The sequence below is a fragment of the Haliotis cracherodii genome, unplaced genomic scaffold (genome assembly GCF_022045235.1).
Source record: "Haliotis cracherodii isolate W230 unplaced genomic scaffold, xgHalCrac1.p SCAF_6, whole genome shotgun sequence".
In the NCBI taxonomy this organism is placed as follows: Eukaryota; Metazoa; Mollusca; class Gastropoda; order Lepetellida; family Haliotidae; genus Haliotis; species Haliotis cracherodii.
The window spans coordinates 25,505,564-25,520,952 of NW_027266319.1; the positions used below are offsets into that span (position 1 = coordinate 25,505,564).

Here is a 15,389-nt window from a genome sequence, read left to right on the forward strand (position 1 = left end):
ATACTGATGTAATACACGCCATGCTCTGATTTCATAATTATCATCCGCCATGATGGCGTAACTGTAATAGCAACCTAAAACTTCCAGTTCATTACCCACAAAGCCAGGCAGATGGAAACGTTTAAGAGTGAGTGAGTAAGTATGGTTTTACGCCGCTTTAAGCAATATTCCAGCAACATCACGGCGAGGGACGCCAGAAATAGGCTTCACAAATTGTACCCATGTGGGGAATCGAACCCGCTTTAAACACTAGGTTACCCCACCGGCCCGGAAACGTCTAAGATAGATGGAAGCTAGGTCACTGTAAATGATAAATTATTATTTAAAGCTACACAATTAATACATGACTTACAATCAAACTAAAGGTTTAATTTAGGGACGGGGGTTCTGAATGATGTTCAAGTAAAAGGAGAAATATAATTGGTAATGACACCAAGTAAGGATAGGATTTATGGATTTACGGTAATGATACCGTAAACGGTACAACCTCGGTTGTCGGGGCTCCGCTACACCGGAAACGCTGCTCTCTGGCCAATTACTGTTAGCGACGTCTTTGACGTTTGATCTTTAACGTCATACTCATTCCAGCTGTATGACAACGGTCTGTAAATAATAGAATCTGGACCAGACAAGCCAGCCGAAATTTTGAGCACGGCTTTGAACAACGAACATATAGGACTTCCATAGTCATTCGCCTTGAGCAGCATTGTTAGTATTCACTCATTCACCTATGGTGGGACAGGTATAGTCGGGGGTGCTCCAGTAATCAGCTGAATAGTGAGTGAGTGAGATGGGTTTAACGTCGCTTTTAACAGTATTCCAGTGATATCGCGGCGTGTCAGCTTAATGTGGGAGGAAAGCCCGAAGTGATGCAGGTCTAAGACGTTTACCACTTTGGTGAAACCCACGAGCACGGGTATGGTGCTGACACACCTAGAAACATAATCGGGGCGAACAGGGATTCGAACCCACAATTATAGGCTTCTGGCGTGCCCAAGGGACGCAACTCTGCACAGCGAATCGCAGCGCCTTAGACGACTGGGCCACCCGTGCCCCCTCAGCTGAATAGACAGTTGTTGGTTCGGTGCAGTAAAAGTAGTGAAATAAGAAACTGTTACATTGTTAGTTTCATGCACACTTATACCTGGTGAGAATGATCGAGAGAAGCTTTCAGGTAACTGGGTACTTGTCATGTTGCATTCATGTTTGGGAACAACCGGAAATGACGTCACCATGGCCAATGACATTAAAACGATTGGTTGTCATTAGAGTTGTTGGTTTGTACTTCTAGGCGCCATTCTATCCCCCGTAAGAAGCGCGGACAGCCGGCGCAGTGATGACATAGAACCACACCACTGCAACGAACTGCTTGCATTTCAAGTAGACTGACTTTTCTAATGTGCGTTAACAAAAGCAGTATTCTTAAATAAAATAACACTAGCCTAATGCAAACTTAAGTACAATTTACATATTGTTTTGCATAATTATATAGATAAGCGTCTATATATGTAATTGTGAGGAGCAGGATAATATATGTATTTCCTAAAGTCACGGAATCGCTACCTCTTCATTGGGCTTTGATATCTGCACGTGCAGCCCTTCAACCAATGTAACCAAAGGAAACATACGCAAATGGAACTATTTTTCATTTAGGATACTGTTTCAATAAACGTTCACCTGATTACTAGTATGTTATGTTTATCTAAATGTGTTGAGTTTTCAAACATGAAACATGAAAAACGTGCAATTTGTTGAATGAACTGTAAAGATGTGACGAATCGTCACTTCTCGCTGGCCAATGGAGAGGTACTAGGCTTTCCGCATGGAACTCTGGGTAGGAAAGTGCAAACGGGTAGAGAGACGGGGCGTAATACCTTTTCGTGATTAGCTTAAGCTCATTTTAGTCAGCTCCAGCAATATGTTTCATTGTTGAGAATAATGCAACTTGACGTCAGCCATCACAAAGTGATAACATTACGTCACCCGGGGCCCCGTTGCACAAAGCGATCTTAGCGCTACGACTGTTGTAAGCCTATGTTAAAGTATAGGAGTTACGATCACTTTAGCGCTAAGATTGAAAAGTAGGCTGACAGCACTGTTTCCTCGACTAGACATTTTCATACATTTTTCTTCATTTTCTATCTAAAATGACAATAATATATATATATAATAACGAAAATCGAAATTAACATAATATTACCTGACACAAATGGATTGGTAACAAATGCCTGTTTCATCGACAATACGCCGTTTAAGGGAATATAGGCACCTGGTGTCAAGAAGTGGGACAAGCCAAATGTGCCATTTAACATCCATTTGTTATAGGGTGTCATCTCCAACGACACATCCATACATTTATGATCCATAAACACAGGAATAGGTCAGCTATTATTCATGATAAAAGGAACAAGACAAAAGGTGACCAGAGTTCACTATTATATACCGACTTCGACGCCAACATATTTCTACGTTCAAAACATGAATAGTCATGAGGCTGGTGAGCAAATCAGAGCTTACCAGAAGCACTTTTCATGCGAGAAGATCAAGGTCACTGTACAGTTGCCTCAGAAAAAAAATATGAAACATTCATATATGCTGGATCATATCTCCTTTCTGTGATGGGAAATACACTGGGCCCATTCCCCAGCACAGCCTCGTACTGAGTCCGATTCGAATGACACGATGCTAAAATTAGCTATCCAGTCATATCACAATGTTCTTCCCTGACTGATACAGGCCGATACAATATCACCAATACTCGACTGACTGCGACCGCATTATGGCATGCGGTGTTCCCTTGCCCTGTCTGAAGACTTAGGAAAACATCTTCTCATTTACTATGTTTGCAAGCATACACTATATTAATATATTCGGGGATTTGATAGTTGAGTAAACTCTTTGACTAATTAAGTTGGTAAATATTTTCCACAAAATTACAGGATTACTTAACGCAAAGTGCCAGTTCAAAAAGAGTTGTATCCGTGATTGTGGAGACATCACGGGATAAGCGAACCTTCATAGACAGTTACTAGTATCTTTCAATGACTGGGAAAGCATGTCTTGAAGGTTTGGCACGGAAACATTGGACCCCCGTGCTATAAAGGATAGACAAGAAATTGGAAATCGAACCCCAGTGTAACTAAACTGGCTCGCTTATAATATATTTATGTCTATAGTGATATATTCTTTCCTATATATTGAACAAAAAAGTTAGGGATCATGCATATTTGGGGGGATATTTTTATGACATTGTGTAATCCATCCATCTTCGCTACGAGTGTTCATGATCCCTAACCTTCTTTGTCCAGTATAGATATACACTAGCAAACATTTTTTACAAAAGAATATTACGACAGGTGAATGTCTTTGAGCCTACTCACACTCACCTTCCCAATGTTAATAATCCTTACCATATGCACATTGACATGACAGACAGGTATTGAATCGGTTTGTTCACGGCGATTTCAGATAGTAATGTATAATGTCATACCAGATCTAAATTCTTTCTTGCATAGAGAATTCTGTTATGCCACTGTGTCCAGATATTACTGCAGGTCCCGCAGATTCCCGAACACCTTTGTTCCTCATTGCAATCTGTTCGGCGTGTTCATCATACTTCATCTTTTTATGTTCGTAAAACTCGTACATGGTGATGCAGATGAGGATGATGTTTTTAAGCATGAATGGCGAGATTCCCACACTGAACCCGTGCCAGAGAACCAACCGAACGAGCAGATTGGGAACATTCACCACCAGCACCACAAGTAGCTTGTGCATTGCCACGAGACGTTTTGGCATCTTCTTATACCCAAAGTTGGTTAGGCTGAGTGTGATCAAAGGGACTGTTGGAATGATGAGGTTCAGACCCGCCACGGCTAAAACGGTTTGCTGGAGACCTGGAAGGAACATGTCCCTGGATCCTCTGTCAAACATCACCTCTAAGACATCTACGGTGTCCAAGACGTCGAAGACGACGGTTCCAGTAAGGTCTTCAATGTATCGTCTCCGTTCGCTACCAGGAGGAGCGTCGTGGTGAGACATCAACAGCAAGATGAAGACACACGCTGCCAAGGCTAGGGAGGTCTTTAACGTGTTGGGGCCAAAGAAGCCCTTTTCGCTTAACCTGAAGGTGAATTTGTTGAAAGAAATGGCCATCCTGGCTACCAGGCTTACCGAGTATACAAGCCAGGCGAACCAGCCCAGCGTGAACGCTCTAGTACGCTCGTCCCCCGCTTTCTGTAGTAACAGGTGTCGTCGTGAGATGATGAAGGAGGCGATGAAGATGCAAACGTTGACAAGGTCGAATGCTAGCCATGCCCAGCTTGCCTGTGTCTGATGTTTGACCAGGAAATAATCCAGTATCCCTCCTTGGGTGAGTAGAAGCAGAATGCAAAAGATTCGAGCTGGGACGCCGTTAAGGACTCCACAGCATCTCACAAAACAGTCCCCAAGCCACATGGTTAATCCCAAGTCTCACACTGATATCGGAAAAGTTGAGCTTGACAAACTGAAAATATGAGAAAAATCTTAAACACAAATACCGACACAAATATAACGTTACTTGTCCTCGGAATGTTCTATCGCTTTCCAGCAAGACAGTTAGAAATATCCACGTCAGTGAATCACAACTTGGCGTTATAAACCTTTCTCCACGAAGACTTCGGAAGATTTGACCATGTTTCGACCACCAGGCTGGCAACAAGACTTCAGTACACGTCCATCGAAATGAGACCAGGAAAATGGGTAATTTCGAATTAATTGCACGTTGATACGTATACGTTGAATTACATCAGTGCAAATTGTTGTAGGTAATGCAGTTTCTTAAAGTGTGGTTACGTTTTTCAGACACCTATAACTTTGGGGAGCCGACCATCAGAGACAGTGCATTGTAGGATGTTCCTGTGGTCATACAGAACGTACTGCGTCTTTCAGCACGTGAGTCACAGCACGTCACCATTTATCACAATATGACCTAACAGCCGGAATCTTTATGAAACTTATAAATAATATTATATAAAACTATATGCAAAAGTGCATCGAATAATTGCTGACTTCACAGTCGTCTTTGTGTGAACACCGCCCAATGTGCACTTGGAAACCACCGAATGCGACACTTCTAGCGTCTCCTATTTTCGTGATGCATTGAATAACCTTTGTTGAAATATGTGTATAACATATTTAATTGTTCACCTGTATACGTTATCAAAATGAAGTTTCATATGAGCACGATGTCCAGTGTTTCAACAGAATACGACATCCAATGTTTCACCTGAATACGATATCCAATGTTTCAACAGAATACGATATCCAATGTTTCAACAGAATACGACATCCAATGTTTCACCTGAATACGATAGCCAATGTTTCAAAAGAATACGATATCCAATGTTTCACCTGAATACGATATCCAATGTTTCATCAGAATACGACATCCAATGTTTCACCTGAATACATCCAATGTTTCAACAGAATACGACATCCAATGTTTCACCTGAATTCGATATCCAATGTTTAACCTGAATACGATATCCAATGTTCCATCAGAATACGACATCCAATGTTTCACCTGAATACGATATCCAATGTTTAACCTGAATACGATATCCAATGTTCCATCAGAATACGACATCCAATGTTTCATGAGAATACGATAACATCCACAATCTGTGGACAATATCCAGTCGTTCAACTGACTTTCCAATGCTTGACTACAGTGGCATCAATGGAGCTCACACGAGGCAGATGTTAACGATGTCCTTGATACTGATATACATTGAATACAATTATTCCTTCAACGATTGTGATAATGCACGTTGGCAATTGGTAGATAACCTTTGATCAATAACAGGTTGCTGGCGTGTGATCCGATGAGTGTCCATGGGGGTTTCCCCAAAGGATGCGGTTTATAGCAGAACACTGTCCACTCGAGCTGCTTGGAGCCTACGGCTGGTGTGTTGATAATTCTAAATCTGTAAAATAAATAACGGGAAAATGAAGCAGATAAACACATTTCTAATGCACGTTCACGTCATGTTTACATACACGAATGAATCTAAACACCTTTCTTCCGTTTAATATTTCCCATGCATTACTTTATTACAGACTCCAACAATTTCGATTAATTAATGGCAAGCATGGTGTATTTGAAGAGGTTTAATGATTTGTTGTGGTCGATTATTGACTCAGAAAATACGAGAGAGCGTTAGAATTACATCACCAATGGAAGTACATGTGACTTTGATATTTGATTAGAAGGCGTGTGTAACGTGTTCAAACAAATACATGAATCAAGAGCGGGTGATAACGGGACGGGCCTTAATTACGACAGGGGCGGTCGGGTAGCCTAGTGGTTAAAGCGTTCGCTCGTCACGCCGAAAACTCGGGTTCCATTCCCGACATGGGTACAATGTGTGAAGCCCATTTCTGGTGTCCCCCGCCGTGATATTGCTGGAATATTTCTAAAAGGGACGTAAAACCATATTCACTCACTCACTCAATCACTCACTCACTCAATTAAAACGCCTGACCATAGTGGTGGCATAGATGACGCAAACTAGAATGTCAACACATATATACGCAGCCATCAGTATCAGACCGGGATCACGTGACCATTAACGGGATTTTGATTGGCCAGTTATGTATCAAAACTTTAGAACCAGGGGATCCACATTGTTAAAAATTGACCCAAAGCCAAACAATTATGTAAGTTATGTAGAAGTCGGTCACGGCCCATGTTTGTAGTCTGTTTCGAATCAGATTTTAATTTACTGGAAAAGAAACATTAGCATGACAAATAACAAATGACTTTTTCCTCGACAATACGCCGACTAGGCACCTGGAGTCAAGAAGGGGGACAATGCCCGGGGCTACAGCGATGTCGAGGAGCTGTCGAGGAGCCTCTGTTTGTAAAGCCATTTGAAAACACTTCAGCTTAGTTATGGTGGCCTTAGCAAAGGCAATTCACAAGCCAAATGTGTCATTCAACATCCATTTGTTAAAGGGTGTCATCTCTAACGACACATCCATACATTTATGATCCATAAACACAGGAAAAGGTCAGCTATTATTCATGATAAAAGGAATTTACATTTACAGTACAATAAACAACAGGAGTCAGAATGTTTATCATTTTGAATAAGATATTAAGGTTTCTCTTTGCATTCATCACACGTGAATCGCCGAATTGGGGCTTCGTGTATGTCGAAATCGATAACATTCAGCTTATTTATTCATGAATGTAATACAACAAGCCCATTATATGAGACCGACTGCTGATGGAAATATTACACTGGTCAAGGATGGATTGTTCTGTTTGAATGTAGGCATCACTGGCCATCACTACCTTTTTTACAGACTCAATTTACTTAGTGACCCGTGAAGATCCGGGGTAGAATAGGTCTTCAGCAACCCATGCTTGCCGTAAATGGCGACTATGCTTGTCGTAAGAGGCGACTAACGGGATCGGGTTGTCAGGCTCGCTGACTTGGTTGATGCATGACATCTATCCCAAATGCGTGGGTCGATGCTCATGATGTCAATCACTGGATTGTCTGGTCCAGACTCGTTTTTTTACAGACCGCTGTCTCATAGCTGGAATATTGCTGAGTGCGGCGTTAAACAACAAACAAACACACAGCACTTTGTTCCGTATTTGAATCTCACATAGTGTTATGTTTCTGTGACACAGCCTTTGATACGGACTCTGTTCAATGTCATACGGTATGTTGCGTCTTATACACTAACGGTCGGGGGCACGGGTGGCCCAGTTGTCTAAGGCGCCGCGATTCGCTGTGCAGAGTTGCGTCCCTTGGGCACACCAGAAACCTATGATTATGGGTTCGAATCCCGGTTCGCCCCGATTATGTTTCTAGGTTTGTCAGCACCATACCCGTGCTCATGGGTTTCACCGAAGTGGTAAACGTCTTAGACCTGCATCACTTCGGGCTTTCCTCCCACATTAAGCTGACACGCCGTCATATAATTGGAATACTGTTAAAAGCGGCGTAAAACCAAACTCACTCACTCACTCACTAACGATCATAAGAAAGTAAAGCGATTCTTAACACAAACATAAATAGTTTATGTCCAGGGAAGATCAGATGGCATTGTTCTACAGAACGTAACGAATATAAACTCTGGCGATTGCACGTATGAAATGACGTTGTGAGGAAAACTTTGAATGCACGCGAAGCCCACACTGCTCTAAAAACGGTAGCATGGCAATCGAACGTTATTAGCGAAGGGTAAACTATCTGAGAACATGGCATGGCTGCCTGCAGAACAACGAGATGATTCATTGGTATGATGCAGGTGGGAGCTCGTTTGGAGCACGACGCAGGAATCATGCACTGTAAAAGACCCGAAGATTACCAAGTTGATGATAACATGCAGAACTGCAAACAGTGATGATACCAGGTGTTCGCGAAAAGGTGAGCGTACCCTGCCCCACCGGTGGCACCCGTCACAAACACATGCAAAGGCAATTCAATTGCTCACCTTAATAAACACGGGAACATATAGTTCAAGACAAAATAGGGGATTGCATCGGAAATAATTTTTGTCACTGACGCGTCAACTTTGGAAATGTCCCCACGTGTTTACCATACACTTTTCGAAAGCTTTACTGAGGCCTTGAAAGTTGTAACCTTGATCAAACAACTTCTGATCGAGAGTCACACGGCACTCAAAATGACGTCACAATTTCACCCACGATACCATCTGGACAATCTTATCGATCCCTAATTAGAAAATCACTCCTAATCCATAATCCTCGTACTCTCGAATGAAATGTTGGGAGTAATCACACATTTTTTCCCCTTCACAGTCTGTTTGAAACAATTTTGCTAATCTGGTCAAATAAACATGTTATCTGACAAAGTTGATGTGTGCGTGTGGCAGCGACGAGTGGAAATGTTAACTTTCACCAGATGAGATCAGCATGGTATTTGACAAGGAAATCAGCTGTTTCTTTCAATTTAATAATTTCTTAATGATCAAAGTCAACCACAATTCCAATTAGGCACACTCATATTTAACGTCCAGGCAAAGAAAGTATACACGACAAAATTGGATTTGACCCCAAAATTACAAACGTTATCAAAACGTTACAGGCTGAAAACAGTCGCCGAAACACTGAAAACTTAAGGTCCAAAACACAACAATGATACTGGTATCAAATACATACACCCCCATCCTACATGTATACATGTATAGTTTCTGTAGCCAAGCAGTTTAGGGAGGCCCAGTCGTCTAAGGCACCGCGATTCGCTGTGCAGAGCTGCGTCCCTTGGGCACGCCAGAAACATATGATTCTGGGTTCGAATCCCGGTTCGCCTCGATTATGTTTCCAGGTTTGTCAGCACCATACTGTGCTCGTGGGTTTCACCGTAGTGGTAAACGTCTAAGACCTGCATCACTTCGGGCTTTCCTCCCACATTAAGCTGACACACCGTCTTAAACTGGAATACTGTTAAAAGCGGTGTTAAACCCAACTCACTCACTCACTCACTCACTGATGATCATAAGAAAGTAAAGCGATTCTTAACACAAACATAAATAGTTTATGTCCAGGGAAGATCAGATGGCATTGTTCTACAGAACGTAACGAATATAAACTCTGGCGATTCACTTCAGGCTTTCCTCACACATTAAGCTGATACACCGCGATATAACTGGAATACTGTTAAAAGCGGCGTTGAACCCAACTCACTCACCCAGCAGTTTAGTTCAGATATCAAATAGTTCATCCTGTAGCATGACGTGTTATTTCTCTTGAGTGAAATCTGTTGGGATTGTTTTATACTTTTAGACATATATTGTAAGTTAACACTAAAAAGCATTGAAAGGGGCAATTTGATACATGTTAAATTACGCTAATGATCAATCAAAGGAAAAAGCAGCAAAACGTATCCCTGACACAGACCCTGGGGAGCCGACCTGAAGAGAGCTACGAGAATGTCAGTTTTAAACACCCCTTCCAATCATCGATCATAATATGTATCTTGGAAACTGTATCTGGAAATTCATCTTTAAAAAATACGTCATTCATTTTAGTGCGAATATATATTTCATGATCAGCTATCAAAATCGGATACATACATACATACATACATAGACAAAGACCGAAAAGGAGACATAGTTTTTATGGTTTTCGAACAGGGGCAATCAACGTTGTAGTGCGTCTTATTGTAACATACAGAACAGTATAATTGGTTACTTACGTCTCAGCAGATACCACCAAACAGACCTCGGTGAAATATCCATATCCTGCACAATGCAACACAATCTTAAACGGTTTAAAATACCTTCTTGACTTTACACAAATCTTCTTTGAAGGAAATATGCACCTGGAGTTTTAACATTGATTGGCTAAGCGGATTTCATTGAGTGGGAATCCGCAAGACTCTGACCGCATCCCTGCCTCTCTCTACATAGCAGTTCTTACCTGGAAGTAGCAATGATATATATAACTCGTCTAACAGGTAAAATCTGATTTTAAATCCCTGTTTTCCGCGGTCATAAAATACTACAAATGCGTTGGTTTTTATTGTTCCGAATGCTTTGTCGTAAAAGTTTAACGTAAAGAGGAAGAGGGGCAGATCTACCGAAATGGACCGTTTTTGTTTGGAAATGTTTGGAAAAGTATTCATACCCTCGATGACTCAAACATTTCTAGAGGTGGTCATTATAACAATTCGAACCGGGATCCGATCCGGGATCATAGGATACTGGCGTGCCAAAGGGACGAAACTCTGAACAGCGAATTGCTGCGCCTCAAAAGACTGGGCCACCCGTGACCCCATATATATATATATATATATATATATATATATATATATATATATATATATATATATATATATATATATATATATATATATATATAATTTTAACATGTCAGGGTTCGTGGTTTCGAGTTACTTGTAGTGTAAGTTGATGATACATTATTTGCACATTATCGTTTTTAAAAGCGGTTACATCCTGAGATAAGTTGACAGGGAACACGACTTTCCGCTACACGCTGACAAGTACAAACAACATTCATAACATGAAAAACACGGCTTTCCATGACATGTCCACCGCATACATGTACAATATACATGTAGAATATATACGTCTCATTACAAACCAAACCAAAACAAATACTGAACAGTGACAAAACACAAGACTGTATAACAAGAGGGATGACTTCAACCTTCCAGAAACTTTCACAACAAGTTGAGCATGCTCTTTATACCAAGTTTTCAAAGAGCGTCATACGACTCTTGCTCAGAAGTTTTTTGATCAAGGTTTCAACATTCAAGGCCTCAGTAAAGCTTTCGAAAAGTGTATGGTAGACACGTGGGGACATTTCCAAATTTGACGCGTCAGTGACAAAAATTATGTCAGATGAAATCCCCTATTTTGTCTTGAACTATATGTTCCCGTGCTATTTATGGTGAGCAGTTGACTTGCCTTTGCATGTGTTTGTGACGGGTGCCACCGGTGAGACAGGATACGCTCACCTTTTCGCTAACAACTGGTATCATTACTATTGGATAGTGATTCATATAGTGGGAATCGTAGAATCGAAGAGATTTCTTATGAATACGGAAAATATGGGTTTTATCGCTTTTATTTATAAGGAGTAAATAAGTATGTTATGTTATGTCACGGCGGGAGACGCCATAAACGAGCTTCACGCATTGTGCCCTTGTGGGAAAGGGAACTCGGGCCTAAGACCCGTGTGTCGTTGCTTAAATATTTCTGGATCATTTAATATCACGAGTGTCAGAAATGCATAATAGGGTCTTCATGACGTGAGAACGTTTTAACCACAGCTGCCCCACTGCCCTGCTCTAGCATGTGGCTGTGCTTACAACGTACATACCGTGCAGACATATATCAGTCACAATGGCGACAATTGCATGGACATGGACATGCACGTCATCGGAGACTACACAACAGCCGCATAGCTGCTTCCATTGCAGAGATAATGGATCTTGTTCTGGATTACGAATGTGTATTACATCTCAATGCCATTATGGACAGTTCTGGATTACTAATGTGTATTACATCTCAATGCCATTGTGTACAGTGAATATACTAGTGAGCAGATAAGTACGCCATAATACATTAGTTGTTAGATTTATATGCCCGCCGGTCTCACTACCAAACACTATGACTCACATGATTTCATTGTCCGCAAGTATGTGTGCGTGTGCGTGCGATATATAGACATAAACACACACAAAAAACAACAGCTTGTGACCCCTCACATGAATTCAAGGTAGGCAATACACTTCAAATGTATGTCATTGTCAGTCTGAGGTTCATATACGTGCATTTATATTTAAAGGGTGGTAAACTGTATACAGAGCGTGTGGTTCTGTCGATGAATTGTATACGGTAATACAATCCTCTCCTGGAGAGGCATTCACGGACTACTAATATAATTATAATTATATATTAATCATGTAACGACTCGTGTTAACAAATCTCATTAACTTGGTCTCACGATTGGTAAAATTACATTTATATGAAAATGAGATCGTTAACGGGAGTGTTCTACTTTCTCAATGAGGTCAGGTGAAATGTGTGTGTGTGTGTTAGTGTGTGTTAGTGTTAGTGTGTGTGTGTGTGTGTGTGTGTGTGTGTGTGTGTGTGTACGTGTGCGATCTGTACATAATCGACCAGACAATCCAGTGATTGACATCATGAACATCGCTACACAAATATGTGATGGCTTTCAGCTCAACTGACAAGGAATATGATATATTTTTTAATCATAGCTCGCTCGCCTATATTTGACTTGAAATATGATCACGTTTGGTGTATATATCAATATTTCGTGTCGGATGCATTTCCAACAAAATAAATTAAATGATGAATGTTATAAAAAGTAATCCGTTTGAACTTTTAAGGTTTCAACGAACGTCTTTGTTTGACAATAAATGAATAACCTGTGGTGTGTGCTGAGAAGACGGAAGACGTGATGTAACAAAGACGTTTCTTGCAACACGGAACAGCTGGTAACGCGTGATTGTGGTAAACTCCAGTGTGTGACCGGCGTCTTGGCTACTTCTTTCCAAGGAATTGTTCACTGTATAAGTCACTTCTAAATCATGTGTTCATCACGAAATGCAATCGTGACAAGTAGAGTGAGAGAAGGTGAGGTGAAATGGGTTTAACGTCGCGTCCAAGATTATTGCACTTATATAGCGACGTGCATGTACGTGTGTGTGTTTGTGTGGCTGCTTGTACTAGTCCGCACTGATGCCGATTTATAGTGCTAGCCCACTGAGATACCATGTCGCAGTTTAACACGAATGCCCCACTCAGACACATTTTACTGACTCCGAGCCTACCCGTCCTTGTTTTAACCCCTTGATGCCGAGCGCCAGACAGGGTAACAACAAGTACCATCTTTTAACGTCTTTTGGTATGACGCGGCCGGGGATCGAACCCCCGACCTTTTGCTCTCCGGGCGGACGCTCTACCACTAGACCATGTAGGCGGTATTGAAAGTAAGGAGTAAGAAAAGGGGAAGTAAAGGTTCGAAAGTAAAGGGGAAATACAAAAATGAGAGAAAGAAAAATAAAGGGGGGATGTAAAAGAGTGAGAGAAAGTGAAAATAAAAGAGAGCGAGAAAGGGGAATTAAAGGCGATTTAGAGATAAGGGAAGTTCTGGAGTGACAGAAATGGAAGTAAAAGAAGTGACAGAAAGGAAAATAAAAGAATGAGAAAATCTGGAAAAAAGACCGTTTTGAAGAGAGAGGAAGTTAAGTGATAGGAAGGGGAAAGAAAGGCGATCGAGACAAAAGTTTTGCAAAGGAGTGAGAGAAAGGGAAATGTGGGAGACTGAGAAAAGGAGAAATAGAAACGATCGAGCGAAAGAGGTAGTAAAGGTGTGCACAAGAAGTAAAAGAGAATAAAACACAGGGAAAGTAATGCGATAGAGAGAATGAGGAAGTAATAAATTGAGAACGGAAAGTGAATAATTGAGTAAAAGGAGGAGAATAGGAATAACGGTGGGAAAGTGAATAAAGGCGTCTGAGAGAAAGGGCAGAAAGGAGGGTACATAACGTATGGTTTACAATCTCAAGTAATCCCGAAAAGTGGTTTGTCCAACTTATAAAGCGATTCACCACACAGATAATAAAAAAAACCATTGAGATACGTTATAGTGAAACAATTCAGTGTGTCGCAGCATGTAAGGAATTCGATCAAAGCGTGCGAGAGAAAAAACACGTGCAGCATGGACCTACTGGATTCATGGCATGTGAAGTTGAAAGATTTTTCATCACCTGCCCCTGTGGCTAAGTGGGACACTCTGGGTTAAAAACCCAAGCACATACCATGTGCGGTTCCAGGTTCGATTCTCGTCATCCATAATGACAACTTTCATGCCTTGTCTTCGATTTTAGAACGTTGGGCGTTTGAAACACCTCAAAGGAGGGATTACAACGATTGTAAACCAGATTGCAAAGGTTTATACTTCAACAAAAGGGCTCTGCAGGGGAATTCAACCATTTACTAGAAAAACATGGGGTTACACAGATACAAATGAGGTTTACAAGATGCTTGAAACCCTCTCCCTGTGAAATAATGGACTGATCCAAGGTATCGCCGACGCCTATTGTCAAAAAGTAAAACTGGAGATGCACGTGCTGGACGCGGCGGCATATGCAATACCTCGTGATGGGAGATTGTTTGTCATTAGAATAAACTACCACATCGATTTCGAAATAGTGACAGGTCGGTGGATGAGTGATTTTTGCCGTCATTTGGTAAGACCAACATGCATAGCCGAAAAACATATTTCAGAAAACACCAGATAACACAGGCTTGTTGCACGTTCGTACTCTGTTCATGACACAACATGAGTCGGTCTACATGTTTCTCGGTTACCAAAATTACCGCGTCTGGAACCACGTCGTCGGAGTACGATGACACGCAAGCAACAAGTCAACGAGTCTGTCCATCCGATCCATTTAGTCGCCTCTTACGACAAACATGGGTTGCTGCAGACGTTTGCTAACCGTATCCTCCACAACAGCAGCAATTCCAGGAATTGCGAAGAATATCTGACCAGATGACCCGTCAGAGGTGTATTTTCGACGACATCGCCATCAGTGACGCAAGAGTATGGCGTGTAACCAGCAACGAAGAACTGTTTGATTGAAACTGATTGGGGAACAAGAGTGGAAACGCTTTGCAGCAAACTTAAATTGTAAGGTCGACATATTTGGCGACGGCAGCGTAATGATATGGGCGGAGTTCTCCCACACTGGTGGAGCAGTCCTAGTGTAAGTGCAACAGTCGGACACACTGATGAAATCCTACAACCGCGCGCTGATCCCATTATCAACCATGTTAACGTTAACCTTCAACACACAATGTTAGGCCAC

At 41.5% G+C, this 15,389-nt stretch overlaps 1 protein-coding gene across 1 annotated transcript; it reads right to left on the reverse strand.

The window, feature by feature from the left end:
• Nucleotides 1-1,044: 1,044 nt before the first annotated feature.
• LOC139445751 (transmembrane protein 121B-like) lies at nt 1,045-4,555 on the reverse strand. Its single transcript, XM_071226956.1, has one exon. The coding sequence runs from the start codon at nt 4,456-4,458 to the stop codon at nt 3,496-3,498; it is 963 nt and encodes a 320-aa protein (XP_071083057.1). The 5' UTR covers nt 4,459-4,555; the 3' UTR covers nt 1,045-3,495.
• Nucleotides 4,556-15,389: the final 10,834 nt, after the last annotated feature.

Bases quoted from the DNA above. Each gene is read 5' to 3' on its own strand.
- LOC139445751 (XM_071226956.1), bottom strand. From the start codon at position 4,458: ATGTGGCTTGGGGACTGTTTTGTGAGATGCTGTGGAGTCCTTAACGGC.